General features: G+C 37.5%; 1 protein-coding gene across 4 annotated transcripts; it reads right to left on the bottom strand.

Annotated features, from left to right (window-relative positions):
* Positions 1,234–6,334, bottom strand: LOC104747290 (somatic embryogenesis receptor kinase 4). 4 transcript variants are annotated; one of them, XM_010468901.2, is made up of 12 exons: positions 5,990–6,334; positions 5,673–5,814; positions 5,492–5,563; positions 5,300–5,320; positions 4,735–4,878; positions 3,985–4,053; positions 3,819–3,890; positions 3,664–3,740; positions 2,817–2,945; positions 2,394–2,735; positions 1,798–2,192; positions 1,234–1,708 (listed from the first exon to the last, which is right to left on the bottom strand). In XM_010468901.2, exons 1-12 carry the CDS (start codon positions 6,069–6,071, stop codon positions 1,385–1,387), a joined length of 1,869 nt encoding a protein of 622 aa, XP_010467203.1. In that variant the 5' UTR covers positions 6,072–6,334; the 3' UTR covers positions 1,234–1,384. The 4 variants fall into 4 exon arrangements, with proteins under 4 accessions (XP_010467203.1, XP_010467204.1, XP_010467205.1 ...); XM_010468902.2 differs by having other exon boundaries at positions 5,673–5,786; XM_010468903.2 differs by lacking the exon at positions 5,300–5,320 and having other exon boundaries at positions 5,990–6,333.

Below are 17,735 nucleotides of genomic sequence, written 5' to 3'. Positions count from 1 at the left end.
GGGGGGGGGGGGAATACTGTTAGGGGTGGATCTCACTCCTACAATAGGCCCGGCTCAGAAAAGGTCCAAAAGAATCGACAGGCCACGGAGGGTTATTTTGGTCTTTTCGGAGGACGAACCGACACAGAAATCTATAAATAGTGACTGTACGGCATACGGGCAAATGACGAAAAAAGAGAGAGAGAATTCGTACAAGAGAATAGATCCTCGAAGGATAGAATTAGCGAACTCGCAGCTCGTTATTTGTCTTCCTTTCGTCATTTCTATCTCGTAAATTACGAATTGTACCTCCACTTTTCATATAATACAGAGAACTTCGATCCCATTAAATACCGAACTAAAATATATCAATTGGACCGATCTAGACATCAACATCTTCTTAACAGAATATATTTAGGAGTCGGATGATGACTTGATGAGACAAGGAAGAAGGAACAATAAAATTCATATACGTAAATCGAGTAATTATGGAGGAGTTCAGTGCATTTTCATGGAGCTTGTGATAACTAAATGCGATTACCATTGTGTAAAAGTTACCTACATCCTACATACAAAAGATGAAAAAAAAAACTCTGACATCTTGTCAAATATATTAGAAAGCATAAGAAAAACTAACATGTGTCTAGCTTGTAATTACATATTGAAAACTATTTACTCGATCTCAATTAATTTTAAAACGCAAACGAGAAAAATCGTTAAAAAAAAAAATTGTAAAAATGTTATATACTTTTGAAAAATTTTCAACAAATTCCACCAACATTATATCATCATGTTATTTCTCGTCACCAAAAGTGAAAACTAGCGACCATGCCCCAAACATGACATCTCTAGTTATAAACGGAGAAAACAAAACTACAAATATAAAACTCAATTAGTATTTAACCAGTCTGGCATTAAATGTTTGGCCATCAAAATCTAATATGAAGTTTTTTCATGAGCTGATTGTATTTCTTGGGCAAAGTATGAGTTCGATCAAGATTTATTTTTTTCAATGGTACCACAAAGCAAGCTTCTTTGTGGTCTAACATTCTTGCGAGTATATTATATTCATTTTGTTCTTGACTGTAATTTCTAATTAGAAAAATATAGCTCTATGAACAAGAGCTTCTGTCATGATGAAGCTTCTGTCATGATGAATCATGTAATGTATTGGTGGTGGGTATATAATGCAGCTTGAGTTGTAAAACCTTATGCACATATATGCGGATATTAGCCTAATTAATGGAAGTGGAGGGTCTAAAAAGTATCGTAGAGCTGATTAGTATTGGAGTACGTACTGATGTTTGAATGTGAATGTGGGTTTTTGCTTCTTACAACTTCATCAATCTTATATAATATACACTTGTATAAGAACTCACATGGCATCATGACCTTTTCTAAAAGGTTATCTTGGACCTGAAGGGTAATCGTTTTCGATAAGGGAATTGGAATATGGGATGAGCCAGTCAGTGCCAGCTTGAGGATAGGCTTGATAATTGAAATCGTGCGTCTGCATCTCCTCCTTTTGCCACTCTTCCCATCTCTGAGCTAAACCATCTCCTTCCAGCATTCTCACTACCTCTGACATCTTGGGACGTTCCAGTGCAGAACTTTGAGTGCAGAGCAGAGCCATTTGGATCAGCTGCTCCACTTCTGTTTCCACGTACTTTCCTTCTAGCTCTGCGTCTACAAGGCTTTCCAGCTTCTTCTCTTTCAAAACCTCTTTCACCTAATTACATCCACAAAAGAAATACTCTTCTTCATTTCACTATGACAATTTGGACTCAATAAGACGACTGGGAAACCATAAAAACATACCCAGTCGAGTAACATGATATCATCATCATTTGCAAGCCGAGCTAGATCAAAAGCTTTCTGTCCAGTTATGAGCTCGAGAAGCATGACCCCGTACCCAAAAACATCAGTTTTCTCAGAAGATTTTCCTGTCGAAAGGTACTCAGGAGCTATATGGCCAATCGTACCGCGTACAGCAGTTGTCACATGGGAGTCGTTATAATTCATTAATTTTGCCAGCCCAAAATCTCCAACAACAGCTTCAAACTCTTCATCTAACAATATATTCGCAGCTTTCACATCACGGTGAATGATTTTTTGGTCGCAGTGATCATGTAAATATGCCAGCCCCCTTGCTGATCCCAGAGCAATATGCTTTCTCTTTGGCCAATCAAGTGCTGGATTGCCTTCAGCACGTTCTAAACAGGAAAATAATCGAAGATAAGATAGTTTCCAGTCAATACAAAACTATATTGTGATCAGAAAATCTTATTATAGATACTGACTGCTATGAAGCAGGTTGACCAAAACTATTTATGCAGCAGAGCAGCTGGAGAGTAGAGCAAACTTTAACCGCCTGTGGTATGTATATGCAATCGAAAGAACAGAGAATGAGGTACCTCTTAAACAAGAAGCAACACTTCCATTAGCCATGTAGGGATAAACAAGCAATCTTTCAGTTGGTGTCATGCAAAAGCCACGAAGCCGAAGCAAGTTCCTATGAACGGCCATACTTATCATCTCAACCTCTGTTTGAAATTGCAGTTCCCCACCCTTGGTACGTTCTTCTTTTAGCCTTTTCACAGCCACTAGAGAGCTATCAGCTAAACGTCCTTTATACACTTTACCAAAACCACCTCTACCCAAAACATTTTTATTGCTAAAGTTATCTGTAGCAACTAACAGTTCACGCAAGGTAAACCTTTTGAGTTGTCCTAAATGAACCTCTGGGTCTTCTTCAGCTGCAAAATAGGTTTTATCAAAACAGTTAAAATCGGCCAAAGAAGCTTCAATGAAAAAATAGATGACGAGAGTTGACTAACCAGGTACATCAAAAAAGCGGTCATGTGGTTTTCTTCTCAGCCACCAAGCTAGCGCAATGGCTGGAACAGCAAATAGAAGTGCTGCACCTGCAGCAACTCCCCCTGCTATTGCTGCAGTCATTGGTCTGCCTGAGAGCATGAGATTAAACAAAAACTTTTCTTAATACAGAACTCAAGTACAATTACATATGTCATACATTAAGAGTTTCTAGAAAAAAATTGTTGAATCATCAATCAAGTGGAAGTTTGAGCAAATGTGAACGAGCTAAATACAATTTCAGATCAAAGATTGTTTGTACTGTGTCTACTAACCCTTCTTTTATACTTTAGCAAACTAGCAAGTTCACACTTGTTTCATAATTTATTTTCCCCTTATCAGCAATGTCCATGAACTTCTGTTTCTACCAAAGTCAAGCTACCAGTTGAACTCTAAGACGTTCTTGTCTTTTTTAACACCGATCAACGAAAAAATGTTAACAACTCTAGTAAGAAGTCAGCTTCGTTCTTTCATTAGCAGGTTATTATCCCGAGTAAAGACATGCCAAATATATTACGGAATACTATATCAAAAAATAGAACATGAAACAGTCAACAAATAAATAATCACTACATGCCTTTTCACATTCGAATGTGCAAAACCATATATAATAAGAATATAGTGTAGTTAACTTTCCAGAAAGTATTTTTGTGCCAACCAGAACAATACGCATAATAAATCACAGGCTAAAATGTGAAAATGCAACTAGTAAACATACGAATGTCGAAGGAAGTTAGACACTGAAAAATATAAAAGAACTGACGAGAATCAAAACTAATAGAAGAAAACAGAAAGCCCGAGATTTTAAACCTGAAGGTTGTGGTGGCGTAGGAGCGGTAGAAGTAGGCGGAGGTTCAGAGAGTGGCGTTAAATTATTATTGTAAAAACTGCAGATAACCTTCAGACAGTTAGTAATTCATTCTGACCACTCCATCAAGAATAAAGATAGGAACAAAAAGGAGAACCTAATAGGAGTGAAGAGCGAAAAGGAACCATTAACAGGAATATCTCCAGTGAGCCGGTTGTTTGAGATATCGCTACATTTCAGGATGACATCATCTTTTGTCAGAGCTCAAGATTACACCAACTAGTATAAACAAAATAATTCAGTTGAGACAAAGTTACACTCACAGAACTTGCAGCTGCACAGAAGTCAATTCCATTGGAATTTCCCCAGATAAGCTATTGTTGTTAAGACGCCTAACCACATATAGTAGAATGCCAAACATTGATATTAGCCACTAAAGAGTTCAAAATGACAATCATCCAGCAAAATAACATTTATCTATAAAAAAAAATAAGGAAACAAATGCTGTTTTGAAATCTTATCCAACTGCTTAGTACTTTCAGGGCAATGAGTGAATTTAATCGAATTTGTACAACTAGTCTCTAACCACTTCTGAAGCATTCACACTACACATGTACACTGAAGTTTCTGAAATGACCCAGCATCGTTCTATCCAAACCTAAGGCACGATATTATCAAATGTCTCCTTACAGGCGCGGACCAATAACATACAACTCAATTCATCAGTTCGATAGCTACCATTGAGAATCACAATGTGACGGAGGAGTAAGAGGTGTATGTTCTCACACAGTCAATCAGGGTAAATTCCTTTTTTGCGGTGATATAATATATTCCATTATTAATCTTTTACTAAAGAATTTGAAATTCTTCTACTTGATTAAGAGTTGTAAAACAAGGCTGCCTGTAACAACGCTCTCCCAGAAATAATTACATGAGATCATGATTCAGTCTTGAATGTTAGACTCTACAGTTTGTTTTTTTTAATTATAGAAATACAACCAAATTTGGAAACTGTAAACAATGAAGCTGGATATTAAGGCTGTAAAAGAGAAGAAGGGGAGTATGGTACATACAAGAATCGGAGTTTCTCTAGTTTGCCAAGAGACGACGGGATGGGACCGCCTATGTTATTCGCATATAGATCCAAGCTCACTAGTTCCCTCAAGTCGCCAAGCTCTTCAGGTATCTCCCCAGTAATGTTATTGCTATAAAGCTCCCTGTCATTAAGCTTTGCTTAAATATATTTGTGATAAGATAATCTTTAGATTGGAAAATCTCTAAAACTACTTTACCAAATTCATGATACAAAAAAACATAATGAAGCATGTAGCAAACAAAATACCCAGTAACTTTGAACACTATATTAATCTTAGAGAGCTAAGATACATGGAAAGTGGAAGCATTTTGCAGCAGTAACACAAATATGTAGAGTTGAGACCACCAGTAGAGAGTAGAGATATACTAGATCCAAGCAATCCAGTTTCTTATCTAATTGACTTTAGGAGCATAGAGAATTGAAACGAGAATTTGTCTTTCATAATGCCATGGTTCTATTCTATTCACACTGAAAGATGATTGTGAAGGATTCTATTCACACATGCGTTCGACTCTGCAAATACATTTATCATCCACAATTACCTTCTGCATGCATAGGTACAGCTAAAAATTTCTCCAGACGGAAGCATTGTCAAGTTTTAAGAAATCAATGAAGATAGCTTATGTCACAGTTGATTAGAACAAGCAAAAATAAAACATAATCATAACAAATTGAAGCATAGTAAAACCAGAAATCCTGTAAAAGTAATCGGCTTTGAGGAAGATATGGCGTACAAGTACTGCAAGTTTGAAAGTTGACCAAGTTCTGGAACCAGTTTCCCAGATAGTTGTGCATTCCCAAGATCACTGAGCAAACATCAAACAGTAGATGTCAAAAGCTTGAATGGATTCATTATAAAAACCATCAAACAGAGAAGGGGACAAGAGGGAGAGAGAGAGAGAGAGAGTAGCTTACACACGAGTAACTTTATTCTGATTATTGCAAGTAACATGAAACCAGGTACAAGGAGTAACAAGAGTAGCATCCCAGCTTTGGAGTACATTGTTTGCAGTGTCAGCTGATGATAAACTGTTTTTCAGCATAAATAAAGCATCACCTGTATGTATTATCCAAATCCCAAAAACAACCATAAAGAAAGATAAAAAGTAATGAACTTTCGAAAAATCTAACAAATCATAATATCTCTTTCCAATGGGGCACTAATCGTTTGTATGCAAATAAAGGAAAAAGGTAAAGACTTTACAAGAGAGAAGCAAGGAAAGAAGAAGAACCTTCGGCGTTTCCGGCGACTCTGAGAGTAAAATTGAATAGTAGAATCAGCCAAAGGAAGCAAAGGAGTGGTCTTTGTTCCATTTTTCCAACTTGTCATCAGAGTAAAAGCAAATCCAGTAAAGGATGATGACCTAGCAAGGTTTATCTAACCCAGAGGGACCATTCATTCATTGATTGATTCACCCGTTGACGAAGACGAACGAGGTAAAGAGAAAGCTTTCTCCTTTGTAACGCGTATTCGACATTTGACCACATTTCGAAAGAAACCAAAATGGATTCTATCGTGGACCAAAGGAAACGAGAAGACTGGAACAGAGAGTTAAAAGACTAAAGACTGATGATGGTCATAGCCAAATAAATTAAAAGCAAGCATATCCTCCAATAAAGCTGCTTAACTTTTTTTAGCCAAAAAAAAACTTATTTGCAACATTTGTGAAGTTTTATAATGCTCAAATGCAGGGCATGAAGATCTATTTATTTCTCCCTAACCTTTTTTTTTTTGTCAACCAAATATTAAATTAGAAAATAATTCTAAAATTGGTTGTCCAAACCGGATGATTTCTTCCTAAACTTATTTGCAACATTTGTGAAGTTTTAGGTGTTTGTTTGTTAGCTTTAAAGCTTATTATCTTTTCTGTTGTAGTTTGACCCGGATGTTGTGTACTTGTTCAAGCAACATAATATGGATTTATTTCCTCCAATGTAAGTTAGCTGGATGTATCATACTTCCTCTAGAAGGGAGTATCACAAACCTTGTAACTTAATTTAATTGAGAGTTTGTTGACAAAAAATAAATAAATAAATAAATAAAATAAAATAAAAAAACATTTTTATCACACATACTATTCTCACAGTGCATGTTAGCACATTATTATTATAATTAACCTAAGTGTGGCTTATGTTAGCTTACACTAATAATGTAGTATATAAGCAGAGATACACTGTACATTAACACTTAATGAGAAATAAACAAGTTTTGTATTATCTTTTTCTTATCCATCTTCTTTATTGAGTTTGTTACGATCAGAGGAAGAAGAATTTGTTATGGTATCAGAGCTTTCTCGATCCAATCATGAGTGTCTCTCGTTCTGAGCTTACTCTCATTCAATCTTTTGTTTTGATTCTTTCAAGGATCTGTTGTTCAATTCATCTTGCGATTCTTCAACTCGTGTTTGCGACCTTTTTCTGATTTCCTCTTTCGATTCTTTGACCTAATTGGCTACGATTCTTCAATTCTCTGTTCGATTGTTCCAATTTCTTTGTTAATCCTTGATTTTTTTGTTCTAATGGTGTCGGATTCAACTTCACACAGTACACAAGATACTCTAGTTCGAGCTATGGATCTTTATGAGAATCCATATTCTTTACACAGCTCGGATCATGTTGGGCTTCAATTATTCACTGATCGTCTTGATACAGGAGCTGAGTTTCATTCTTGGAGGAGATTTGTAAGAGTTGGATTGAATATTCACAATAAGTTGGGCTTCATAGATGGTACGATTCCCCAGTCTTCTTCTGATCATCCTTCTTTTGGCTCTTGGTCGAGAACACAAGATACTCTGGTTCGAGCTATGGATCTTTATGAGAATCCATATTCTTTACACAGCTCGGATCATGTTGGGCTTCAATTAGTCACTGATCGTCTTGATACAGGAGCTGAGTTTCATTCTTGGAGGAGATTTGTAAGAGTTGGATTGAATATTCGCAATAAGTTGGGCTTCATAGATGGTACGATTCCCCAGTCTTCTTCTGATCATCCTTCTTTTGGCTCTTGGTCGAGAACACAAGATACTCTGGTTCGAGCTATGGATCTTTATGAGAATCCATATTCTTTACACAGCTCGGATCATGTTGGGCTTCAATTAGTCACTGATCGTCTTGATACAGGAGCTGAGTTTCATTCTTGGAGGAGATTTGTAAGAGTTGGATTGAATATTCGCAATAAGTTGGGCTTCATAGATGGTACGATTCCCCAGTCTTCTTCTGATCATCCTTCTTTTGGCTCTTGGTCGAGAACACAAGATACTCTGGTTCGAGCTATGGATCTTTATGAGAATCCATATTCTTTACACAGCTTGGATCATGTTGGGCTTCAATTAGTCACTCATCGTCTTGATACAAGAGCTTAGTTTCATTCTTGGAGGAGATTTGTAAGAGTTGGATTGAATATTCGCAATAAGTTGGGCTTCATAGATGGTATGATTCCCCAGTCTTCTTCTGATCATCCTTCTTTTGGCTCTTGGTCGAGAACACAAGATACTCTGGTTCGAGCTATGGATCTTTATGAGAATCCATATTCTTTACACAGCTCGGATCATGTTGGGCTTCAATTAGTCATTGATCGTCTTGATACAGGAGCTGAGTTTCATTCTTGGAGGAGATTTGTAAGAGTTGGATTGAATATTCGCAATAAGTTGGGCTTCATAGATGGTACGATTCCCCAGTCTTCTTCTGATCATCCTTCTTTTGGCTCTTGGTCGAGATGTAACGATATCGTAGTGACTTGGTTGATTAACTCAGTATCCAAGAATGTCAGAGTTTGTTGTATATTCCAACGGCAGAGGGTGTTTGGAAGAACTTGTTAGCTCGTTTTAAACAAGATGATGCATCTCGTGTGTATGAAATTGAGCAAAGACTTAGTACTTTGCAGCGAGGTTCACTTGATGTGAGTTCTTATTATACGGCCTTGGTTACACTTTGGGAGGAATGTTGCAATTATATTGAATTGCCTATTTACACTTGTGGTAAATGTGAGTGTAATGCTGCTTTGTTGTAGGAGAGATTGCAACATAAGAGCAGAGTGACCAAGTTTCTTATGGGACTTAATGCTTCATATGAACAGACCATAAGGCATATCTTGATGCTTAAACCGATTCCAACAATTGAAGAAGCTTATAATATGGTGATTCAGGATGAAAGGCAGAGGATGGTGCCATCAACTGTTAAGTCTGAGAATGTAGTTTTCCAGACTACTGGGAATCTTGATGATGCTCTATATGATCATAGTGCGTTTGTGGCGGCTTATAACATATACAGGCCGAGGAACAACCAACCTTTATGCACTTATTGTGGTCAATTGGGACACACGGTCCAGAAGTGTTTTCGTCTTCATGGTTATCCACCAGGGTATAAGCAGAACTCAAATGGCAAGGGCTCTTTCACTCCTCGAGGCCAGTTTAATCAGTCATCCTAGTTTCAGAATTCTCCTGGTGCACAACCACAGAATAAATCCTATGATCAGCAGAAGAGTGTGGCGAATATTGCTAATGTCTTCACTGAAGTACCGTCATCTGTGTCAATGCCTTATTATCCTCCACCTGCAACGAATGCTATGAGTTTGGATTTTAGTCCACTTTCACAAGACCAACTTCAGTCTTTTATTCGTCAGTTGGTTGTACACACACGAGCTCTTGATCCTCCTGCTTCTAATATGGTCAATCAGATAATGTCAGTACAACAACCAATGGCTGCAGCTCCAAATTCTCAGTCTTCGAGTTCAATTTTTGCTGCAGGTGTCATGGCTAGTCAATCGTCGGCTGGTACTGTTTCTACTCTTTCCAACATCTTTCTCTTGCTTCTCTACAAACTGCATTGCCCAATGATGCTTGGATAATAGACAGTTGAGCCACTGATCATGTGTGTTGCGATCTATGAAAATTTAAAGAGGTCTATTTAGTTTATGATATTACAGTTGCATTGCCTAATGGTTTGAAGTTACCCATTACACATACTGGAATCATTCATTTGTCTGATTCTTTGATATTATATAATGTGTTTCATGTCCCTGCATTTCATTTTAATCTGATTAGTGTCAGTACTTTACTTCGTGACAATAATTGTTCTGCTCATTTCTATCCTGCTTTTTGTTTTCTTCAGGAACTTTTTTAGGACTCGATGATTGGGAGGGGTGATTTGATTCAGAGTCTATATGTCCTTGATCTTCGTCCCTCTCCAAATTGGGTGTCTCTGGATTTCAAGTCTCTGAGTCTCATGCATTTGTTGGATCCTTGTCAGCTGATGGGAGTATTTGGCATCAACGCCTTGATCATCCTTCGTCAGCCAAGTTACATGTTTTATCTGGTAATTCTTCTATTCCAAAGCTTAGTGTGTCAAGTGATAGTCATTGTCATGTCTGTCCACTAGCAAAACAGAAGCGTCTGTCTTTTCCTTTTCATAATCATCTCTCATCTAGTCCTTTTGACTTAGTCCATATAGATATCTGGGTCCTTTTTCAGTGGAGTCTGTTGGTTTCAAATATTTTCTTACTCTTGTTGTTGATTGTAGTCGAGTTACTTGGGTTTATATGCTGAAAAATAAAAGTAAAGTTTCTTCTATCTTTCCATTTTTTTTTAAAGTACATATCTACTCAATACAATGAAAAATTAAAAGCTATTAGAAGTGATAATGCCCCTGAGTTAGTATTTATAGATTTAATAAAAGAAAATGGTATGATTCACTATTACTCTTGTGCTTATACTCCTCAACAGAATTCTGTTGTTGAGTGTAAGCATCAACACTTGCTTAATGTTGCTAGAGCTTTACTTTTTCAGTCTACTGTACCTCTAGCTTGTTGGAGTGATTGTATCATGACTGCTGTTTTCTTAATAAATCGAACACCTTCCCCATTATTAGATAATAAGACACCTTTTGAGATCATGTTAAAAAAGAAACCTGATTACTTTTTGCTTAAAAGCTTTGTTTGTCTTTGTTATGCTAGTACTCTTCAAAAAGATATGGATAAGTTCAGTCCTAGAGCCTCACCTTGTGTTTTTCTAGGTTATCCATCTGGCTACAAAGGTTATAAAGTCCTAAATCTAGATACAAATGTTACATCTATCACTCGCAATGTCATTTTCCATGAAACGATTTTTCCTTTTAAAACCCCAAAGTTTGTTATACCTGATTTCTTTCTTTTCTCATACTGTTCTTCCTTTTCCAGCATCTGATCCTTTGTTTGTTCCTGATTCTACTACTTATACTTCTTCTCATCACTCTACTTCCGCTACTTCATCTTCACCACATATGTCACTCATCATAATCCTCCATCTGATAATGTTGATACACATATAGATAGTTTGCACATTGATAGTCCTCTCTCTGATCATTCTAATTCTGCATTATCACCTGTCATTACTGAAACATTACCATCTACTTTTAATCATAAGCGCAAGACATCTGTGATATCTAAAAGTAATGTGAGTTCTTTACCTGTTGATAAACCGAAACGCAAGACTAAGGCTCCTAGTTACTTATCTCAGTATCATTGTGCACTTGCACAAATTTCTTCATCTTTACCACCAAATCATACTACTCCATATCCCATCTCTTCATATCTTTCCTATGATCACTTTACTTCTGCCTGCATATCTACTATCTTTTTCGATGGAGACAGAACCTAAGACTTTTAAGCAAGCTATGGCATTTGAGAAATGGACAAGAGCTGTGAATGAGGAGCTTTTTCTATGAAGTTGAATAATACTTTCATTGTCACAAGTTTGCCACCAGGGAAGAATGTGGTAGGCTGTAAATGGGTATTTACCATCAAGTACCATTCAGATGGCTCAATAGAACGTTACAAGGCTCGTCTGGTGGCTAAAGGGTTTACTCAGCAAGAAGGTGTAGACTTCAATGAGACTTTTTCTCCTATTGCCAAACTGACGAGTGTTAAGATGATGTTAGAGCTGGCTGCTACAGAGGGTTGGCGGCTTACTCAGATGGATGTATCCAACGTATTTCTTCATAGTGATCTCGATGAGGAGATCTATATGAGTCTTCCACAGGGCTATACTCCAGGTACCAATGAAGTCTTACCACCTAATCATGTATGCCGCCTTCACAAGTCCATCTATGGTCTTAAACAGGCTTCTAGGCAATGGAATAGGTTTTTCACTTCGGTACTCTTAGCTGCTGGTTTTATACAATCTCATGCGGATACAACTCTGTTTGTGAAGCAAACTAAGACTAGGTACATAGCAGTTCTGGTATATGTGGATGATATAGCTATTACTAGCAATAATGATGACGATCTGAATGCTCTGAAGGCTGTTCTAGCGAATGCGTTCAAGATTAAGGATTTGGGTCATGTACATTTTTTCCTGGGATTAGAAATTGCTAGATCATCTCGGGGAATTTTTGTTAGTCAACGGAAATATGCCTTACACTTGTTGACTGACACAGGTTTACTAGCTTGTAAGCCTAGTACTGTCCCTATGGATCCTTATGTCAGTCTTACTAAATACACCGGTACACCTTTGGAGTCTGCAACACCTTACAGGGAGCTGACTGGGAGATTACTTTACTTGACTACAACACGGCCGGATATCACTTTTGCGGTTCACAAGTTGAGTCAGTTTCTGAGCTCTCCGACTGATGTTCATCTCCAAGCGGCTCACAGGATCTAGAAGTATCTTAAAGGGAATCCTAGTCTTGGTCTCTTTTACTCGGTGACATCTGAAACATACATAAATGCATTTGCTGATGGCGATTGGGGATCTTGTCTTGATATAAGGAGGTCTACTACTGGTTATTGTGTGTTCCTAGGGAGCTCCTTGATCTGTTGGATGTCCAGGAAGCAAAAGGTGGCTAGTCGCAACAGCACTGAGGCTGCATATCGCAGTATGGCAGATGCTACACAAGAGATTCTTTGGCTACAACATCTCTTGGCTGATTTTCGTGTCCCAGTTATTCACACTGCCAAACTCTTTTGCGATAACAAGGCGGCGGTTCATATTGCCACTAACCCAGTATTTCATGAGCGTACCAAGCATGTGGAGATAGACTGTCATAATGTGCGTGACCAGTTGAAGCTCGGTACTCTCAAGCCTATACATGTCTCTAGTGAGAACCAATTAGCCGATATACTGACCAAACCACTACACGCAGGTCCATTCCATTCTCTACTTGGTCGTATGTCGATGTCAAGCCTTCACAGTCCTTCTATCGGTGCAGACAATTAGGCTTGAGGGGGTATCACACGTACTATTCTCACAGTGCATGTTAGCACATTATTGTTATAATTAACTTTAGTGTGGCTTATGTTAGCTTACACTAATAATGTAGTATATAAACAGAGATACACTGTACATTAACACTTAATGAGAAATAAACAAGTTTGTATTATCTTCTTCTTCTCCATCTTCTCTATTGAGTTTGTTACGATCAGAGGCATCTTCTCTATTGAGTTTGTTATGATTAGAGGAAGAACTTGTTAATTCTCTTTCGTAAGAAAAAAAAACATACTGTTTCATAAGTTATAATATCATCTGGTTTAGTCCCAATGAATTAGCAAATAACGATATAAAAGATCATAATTAGTCTATAAGGAGCAAAACTGTTAAATGGTCATAATAAAGACTTACCCAATGCACAAGATAGCGACTTTGCGACTTTGCGTCCAGGGATAAGCTCCAACAACACGACTCCAAAGCTATAGATATCAGATTTCCGTGTCAACTTCCCGCTGCTAGCATTCTTTGGTGCACAATACCCATGAGTTCCCACTATTGAATGTCTCTGGTTTTACCATTAAGCATTACGAGTTTGGTAAAAAAACATGTGCACTTAGAAGTATGTCTCTCTAAGTTACTGAAAGAATAACTCCAATTTGTTTAAGTACGCCCAACTGGTTCATTATGGTAGATGGATTCAGCTATAGTTAGTCTATTAGTTGATTCTGTTGTTAACATGTTGTTAAAATCTATAGCTCTGTAACCAAAGCACGGATTTGACCTCTTTGACTCTGCAGCTGCATTTTGAGTGGTATCATACTTACCTCTGCCTTATTTCGTATTGACAGCTTTCTCCGTAGTTCCAAGTCCTCTAAGAGACTCAATATATGACTACGTCGCAAAGCATTCATATGACTGGTTTGGAAAAAGCTTAGGATTGCTGCTAGGTTCTGAATATTGAGAGCTAATGGAGCGGTTTAGAGATTGAGATAAAACTCATTAGTCGAAGCTAATGACGACCCTTTGAACGAAGCTAATGATATGACCCTTTGAATGATTGGAGTTTGGATATAGATAGATATAAGGGAATGTATAACTAGAGGTAATTGTCCAAGAACCAAAGCTTACTAGGTTTGTGAATAGAGTAATCACAAAGGACTAAGAGCATTATTATCGGTCATCTTTGTTTTGAAGGTCTCAAAGCTTTTTAAAAAAATATATATATTAATTTATTATTTAATTAAATATATTGTCTACCACCAATAAGAATAAGACAGCTGGAAGTTTTTTTCTCACCCGAGTCTCTAAATGTCGTTGCAGAGATATTTTATCTGAAGATTTAATCTTCTTTCTCCTTCTTTTTATTTATTAGTATTATTATTTTTTTACACTCATCCCCACATTATGTGGGGTGGGAATGCTCTAAAAGAATCAAATTCAGCACAACCTTCGTTACTCGTCGTTGGGCAAATGGATATGGCATGGAGCTTGGTACTTGTAAGTTGTATCACTACTTAGTTCGTGCACCATCATGAGCAGACCCGGCGCTGACCCAGTGCAACAAGTGCTTTTGCACCATGTCCAGTCCAAATTCAATTATTTTGTTTTTTTATTTATACTCTAATTATTTAATAAATCTGAATTGAACTAATAAAATCATTTCTACTTTAATCCAAACTTAAAAATATTGTTACATTTTTTTTTTTGCAACTCAAAGTTGCTTTTCCAGTTTTACACTGGGTGTAACAGATGTTTGAGCCGGCCCTGATCATGAGTGTACTTTAAACATGCAATTCAGTAGAGATATTTCTCATTTTGGAGTGACTAAAAAAATTCAGACTACTTAACTTGTTGGGTCTATCAAAAGGTATAACCCTCCAAAAATAGGCGTATGCCACACTTAGCGTGGAGAGCACATGGTATCAATATAATAAAACTAGAATGTTTCTCACCTGGTGTTGACACCTAGGATTTTTAAACTCTTCTCAGCATGACACATCATTAAAAACTTACACTAATCAAATTATAACAATTAATACAACTAAGCATTATGTTCCAATAAACCAATCGTCAATTAATAACCCAAAGCACACTCAACCAAGATTTAGTGGTGTTGCCGTAGCACTTTAGGGTCGAATCCACAGAGACCAAGCGATGCACTATGAAATTATATAGATCAAATAAAGCTAAGGCAATGAGAAAGATTGTATTTCAAGTAACCGAATAAAACAGAAAATAAATAAGAGTTTCGAATTCAAAGGAAGATATTGGGTGTGGGGAATCAGTTAGGGGAAATGATCACGAAATTAGATGATAGATTGGGATAGCATTAAATACCGTTCTTGAACTCAAATCCTGAATGTAAAGCTAACCCACTGTCGCAGCATTAGTTATCTAAGCAACGAATTGAATAAACTCTAAACCGTCGTTTGAATCTAACAATCCTAGCAAGCAGTAAGTTCAAGTTTGGTTATGTTCACAAGGTGCCTTAACTTCAACCTTTGTTGGCTAAGGATCACCTTGCTCACCTAAGTTCTTTTCAAGCAATTCAACAACACTTTGATGCCTAGATGAATTAAACCTATGATCATAAACTAGGTAGCTAATCTAGTTTAAGCGATAAGAACAACAATAGATGAAGAACACAATAGATCAATCCCAAATCTAGCAACCTAAGTTCAGAGAATCATGAAACCCCTTTTTGAAACCCGAAACCCAACAGAGAGACTACTCAGACATCGAACAACAGCAATCACAAATCAAATATGAAGAAAACATGTTTGAATTGCAAAGAGAAATAAAAGGGTTCAGAAGTTTTCTCCAAAGGGTTCGAAAGGATAAGAGATCTTCTCCCAAAGATTACAAGTGCCCAAAGGCTGCGTAGAATAAAACTTATGTCTCTGGAGGCCAAGCCTCTAACTTAAATATCAAAATAAAACCCTAAAAGTCGGGTTGAAACAATAAAGGAAAACTTGCTTCAGGTACGGGACTAGTCGATCCCAAATGCGCATCAGCCGATCCTGGACGCTTTTCTCTGTTTGCTCCATCTGCTTGCTAGTCCGACCAGTCTTCACCAAATTGACTTCAGATGCTTGTTTTCATCCCCAAAACACTCAGTTTCCTTCCAAAGTAGCCTAGAACATGTACAGACTCACAAAAGACAAAAAAGACTCTAAAAGCACACTTTGACTCAATAAAAGACTCATAACAAACCTAAAAACTATAGTTAAAACCCTATAAAATGCAGACACATCAATTCCCCCAGACTTGAATCTTTGCTTGTCCTCAAGCAAGAACAGACAAAAACTCAGGATCAGAGAAAAGGTTTGAAAGTGGAAACTCACATATTCTTGGGAACCTCTTCTTTGCACTCTTCATCAAATCAAATCGAGAACTACTTTTTGTACTCTGCCCATGATTAGGATCAACACTCCCTACTCTGACCTCCACAGCCTCAGAGAACCTTTGGTCTCCCCATCGTTGTCTCTCTACAGCAGATTAGTAAAAGGGTGCGGTCTTACCATGGGAGTATCGATCATTGAACTTAATTTGACTCCTTCAACCTTTTAATGCCCAAGACCTCCTTCATATGCTTCCTTTCCTCTGCTCTTTTCTCACTTCCAAATGATTGATTTCTCCCTAATTTTCTAGGGTATCATTGTATTTTTTTATCAATCCTTTGCTCCTTTTTGTGGACAGGTTTCCATGAGTTCCGAAAGATACACGGGTTTACGCACAACCCTCGGTTCACTTCTTTTATTACCTATATCCTCTTCTTCTTTAACTTTTTCTCTTTTCTTCTTTTTTTTTTTTACTGAGTACTGAAGGGAAGAGAGAGGGGAAGCATACTTTGTGAGGAGATGCATGTCTTGTGAGGCTTGAAGGGAGGAGTCTTGTCCGATGTATACCAAGCCCCAAGGTAAGAAATTAAATCCGGTTAAGTCTTGTCAAAGCTAGAGACAACTTCTGGTTCAACTTAGTGTTCTCCTTGGCGAGTGTCTTTTGGGGCGTGTTGAGACTGCTCATGTTCATTCCAAGCTTCATTCCAAATCAGAGGTACAAAAGTAATCATAAAAGTGTTAGTTCAAAGCAAAATATTCCTAGAAATGATCATAGCTTCCCAATTTTTTTGTTTTTGTTTTTATTTTTATTTTTTTAGACTCGATAAAATGACTCAAAATAAAAGAGAAATCAAAGGAAACAACCAAAGAAAATGACATTAGTAACTTGGAGACATCCCTCCCCCAGACTTACTTCACACCGTCTCGGTGTGAAAGCAAAACTAAGAAAAGAACGAATCCCACAAAGAAAATAAGAAAAATGAAAAAGAAAAATAAAGGAAAAGAAACTAAACCGGTGATCTCGCATCTAGTGTTGGAGTGGTGTTGGCAAGGGTGTGGACCGATCGGTCTCAGGTTGGGATCTACCTATCTGCAACATTTTTGAACTTGGAGATACCCGCAGCAAACCAACGGGATCGATCGATCTGTAAGGAGGATCGATCGATCCGAAGCTCCTGGAACAAAAAATTTTGCATCTTCTGCGTTTGGAACCTGTTCCTGAAAACACTTAACACCGGACGTGATTTCACCGTAATAAATCTTAAAAACAAAATTAAAATCCTTAGACAAATAAAAAGAAAAGGGTAAGCCAGCACAAACCCCATGGGTTGCCTCCCATAAGCGCTTGTTTAAGGTCTATAGCTTGACCATGGTTTCAGGTGTCAAGTGATGGGAGGATGAGAACTCATATCAGAACAAGCTCTCCAATTCGTCATCTTAAGTTCCAGAACCTTTTT

The sequence above is a fragment of the Camelina sativa genome, chromosome 15 (genome assembly GCF_000633955.1).
Source record: "Camelina sativa cultivar DH55 chromosome 15, Cs, whole genome shotgun sequence".
NCBI classification, from domain to species: domain Eukaryota; kingdom Viridiplantae; phylum Streptophyta; class Magnoliopsida; order Brassicales; family Brassicaceae; genus Camelina; species Camelina sativa.
This window is presented reverse-complemented; position numbering and strand designations above follow the sequence as displayed.

Coding starts and splice junctions, on each gene's coding strand:
- LOC104747290 (XM_010468901.2), bottom strand. CDS start 6,071: ATGGAACAAAGACCACTCCTTTGCTTCCTTTGGCTGATTCTACTATTC. Junction 3,741..3,818: donor TCGCTCTTCACTCCTATTAG/GTTCTCCTTTTT, acceptor GGTTATCTGCAG/TTTTTACAATAATAATTTAA. Junction 1,709..1,797: donor ATATCATGTTACTCGACTGG/GTATGTTTTTAT, acceptor GGATGTAATTAG/GTGAAAGAGGTTTTGAAAGA.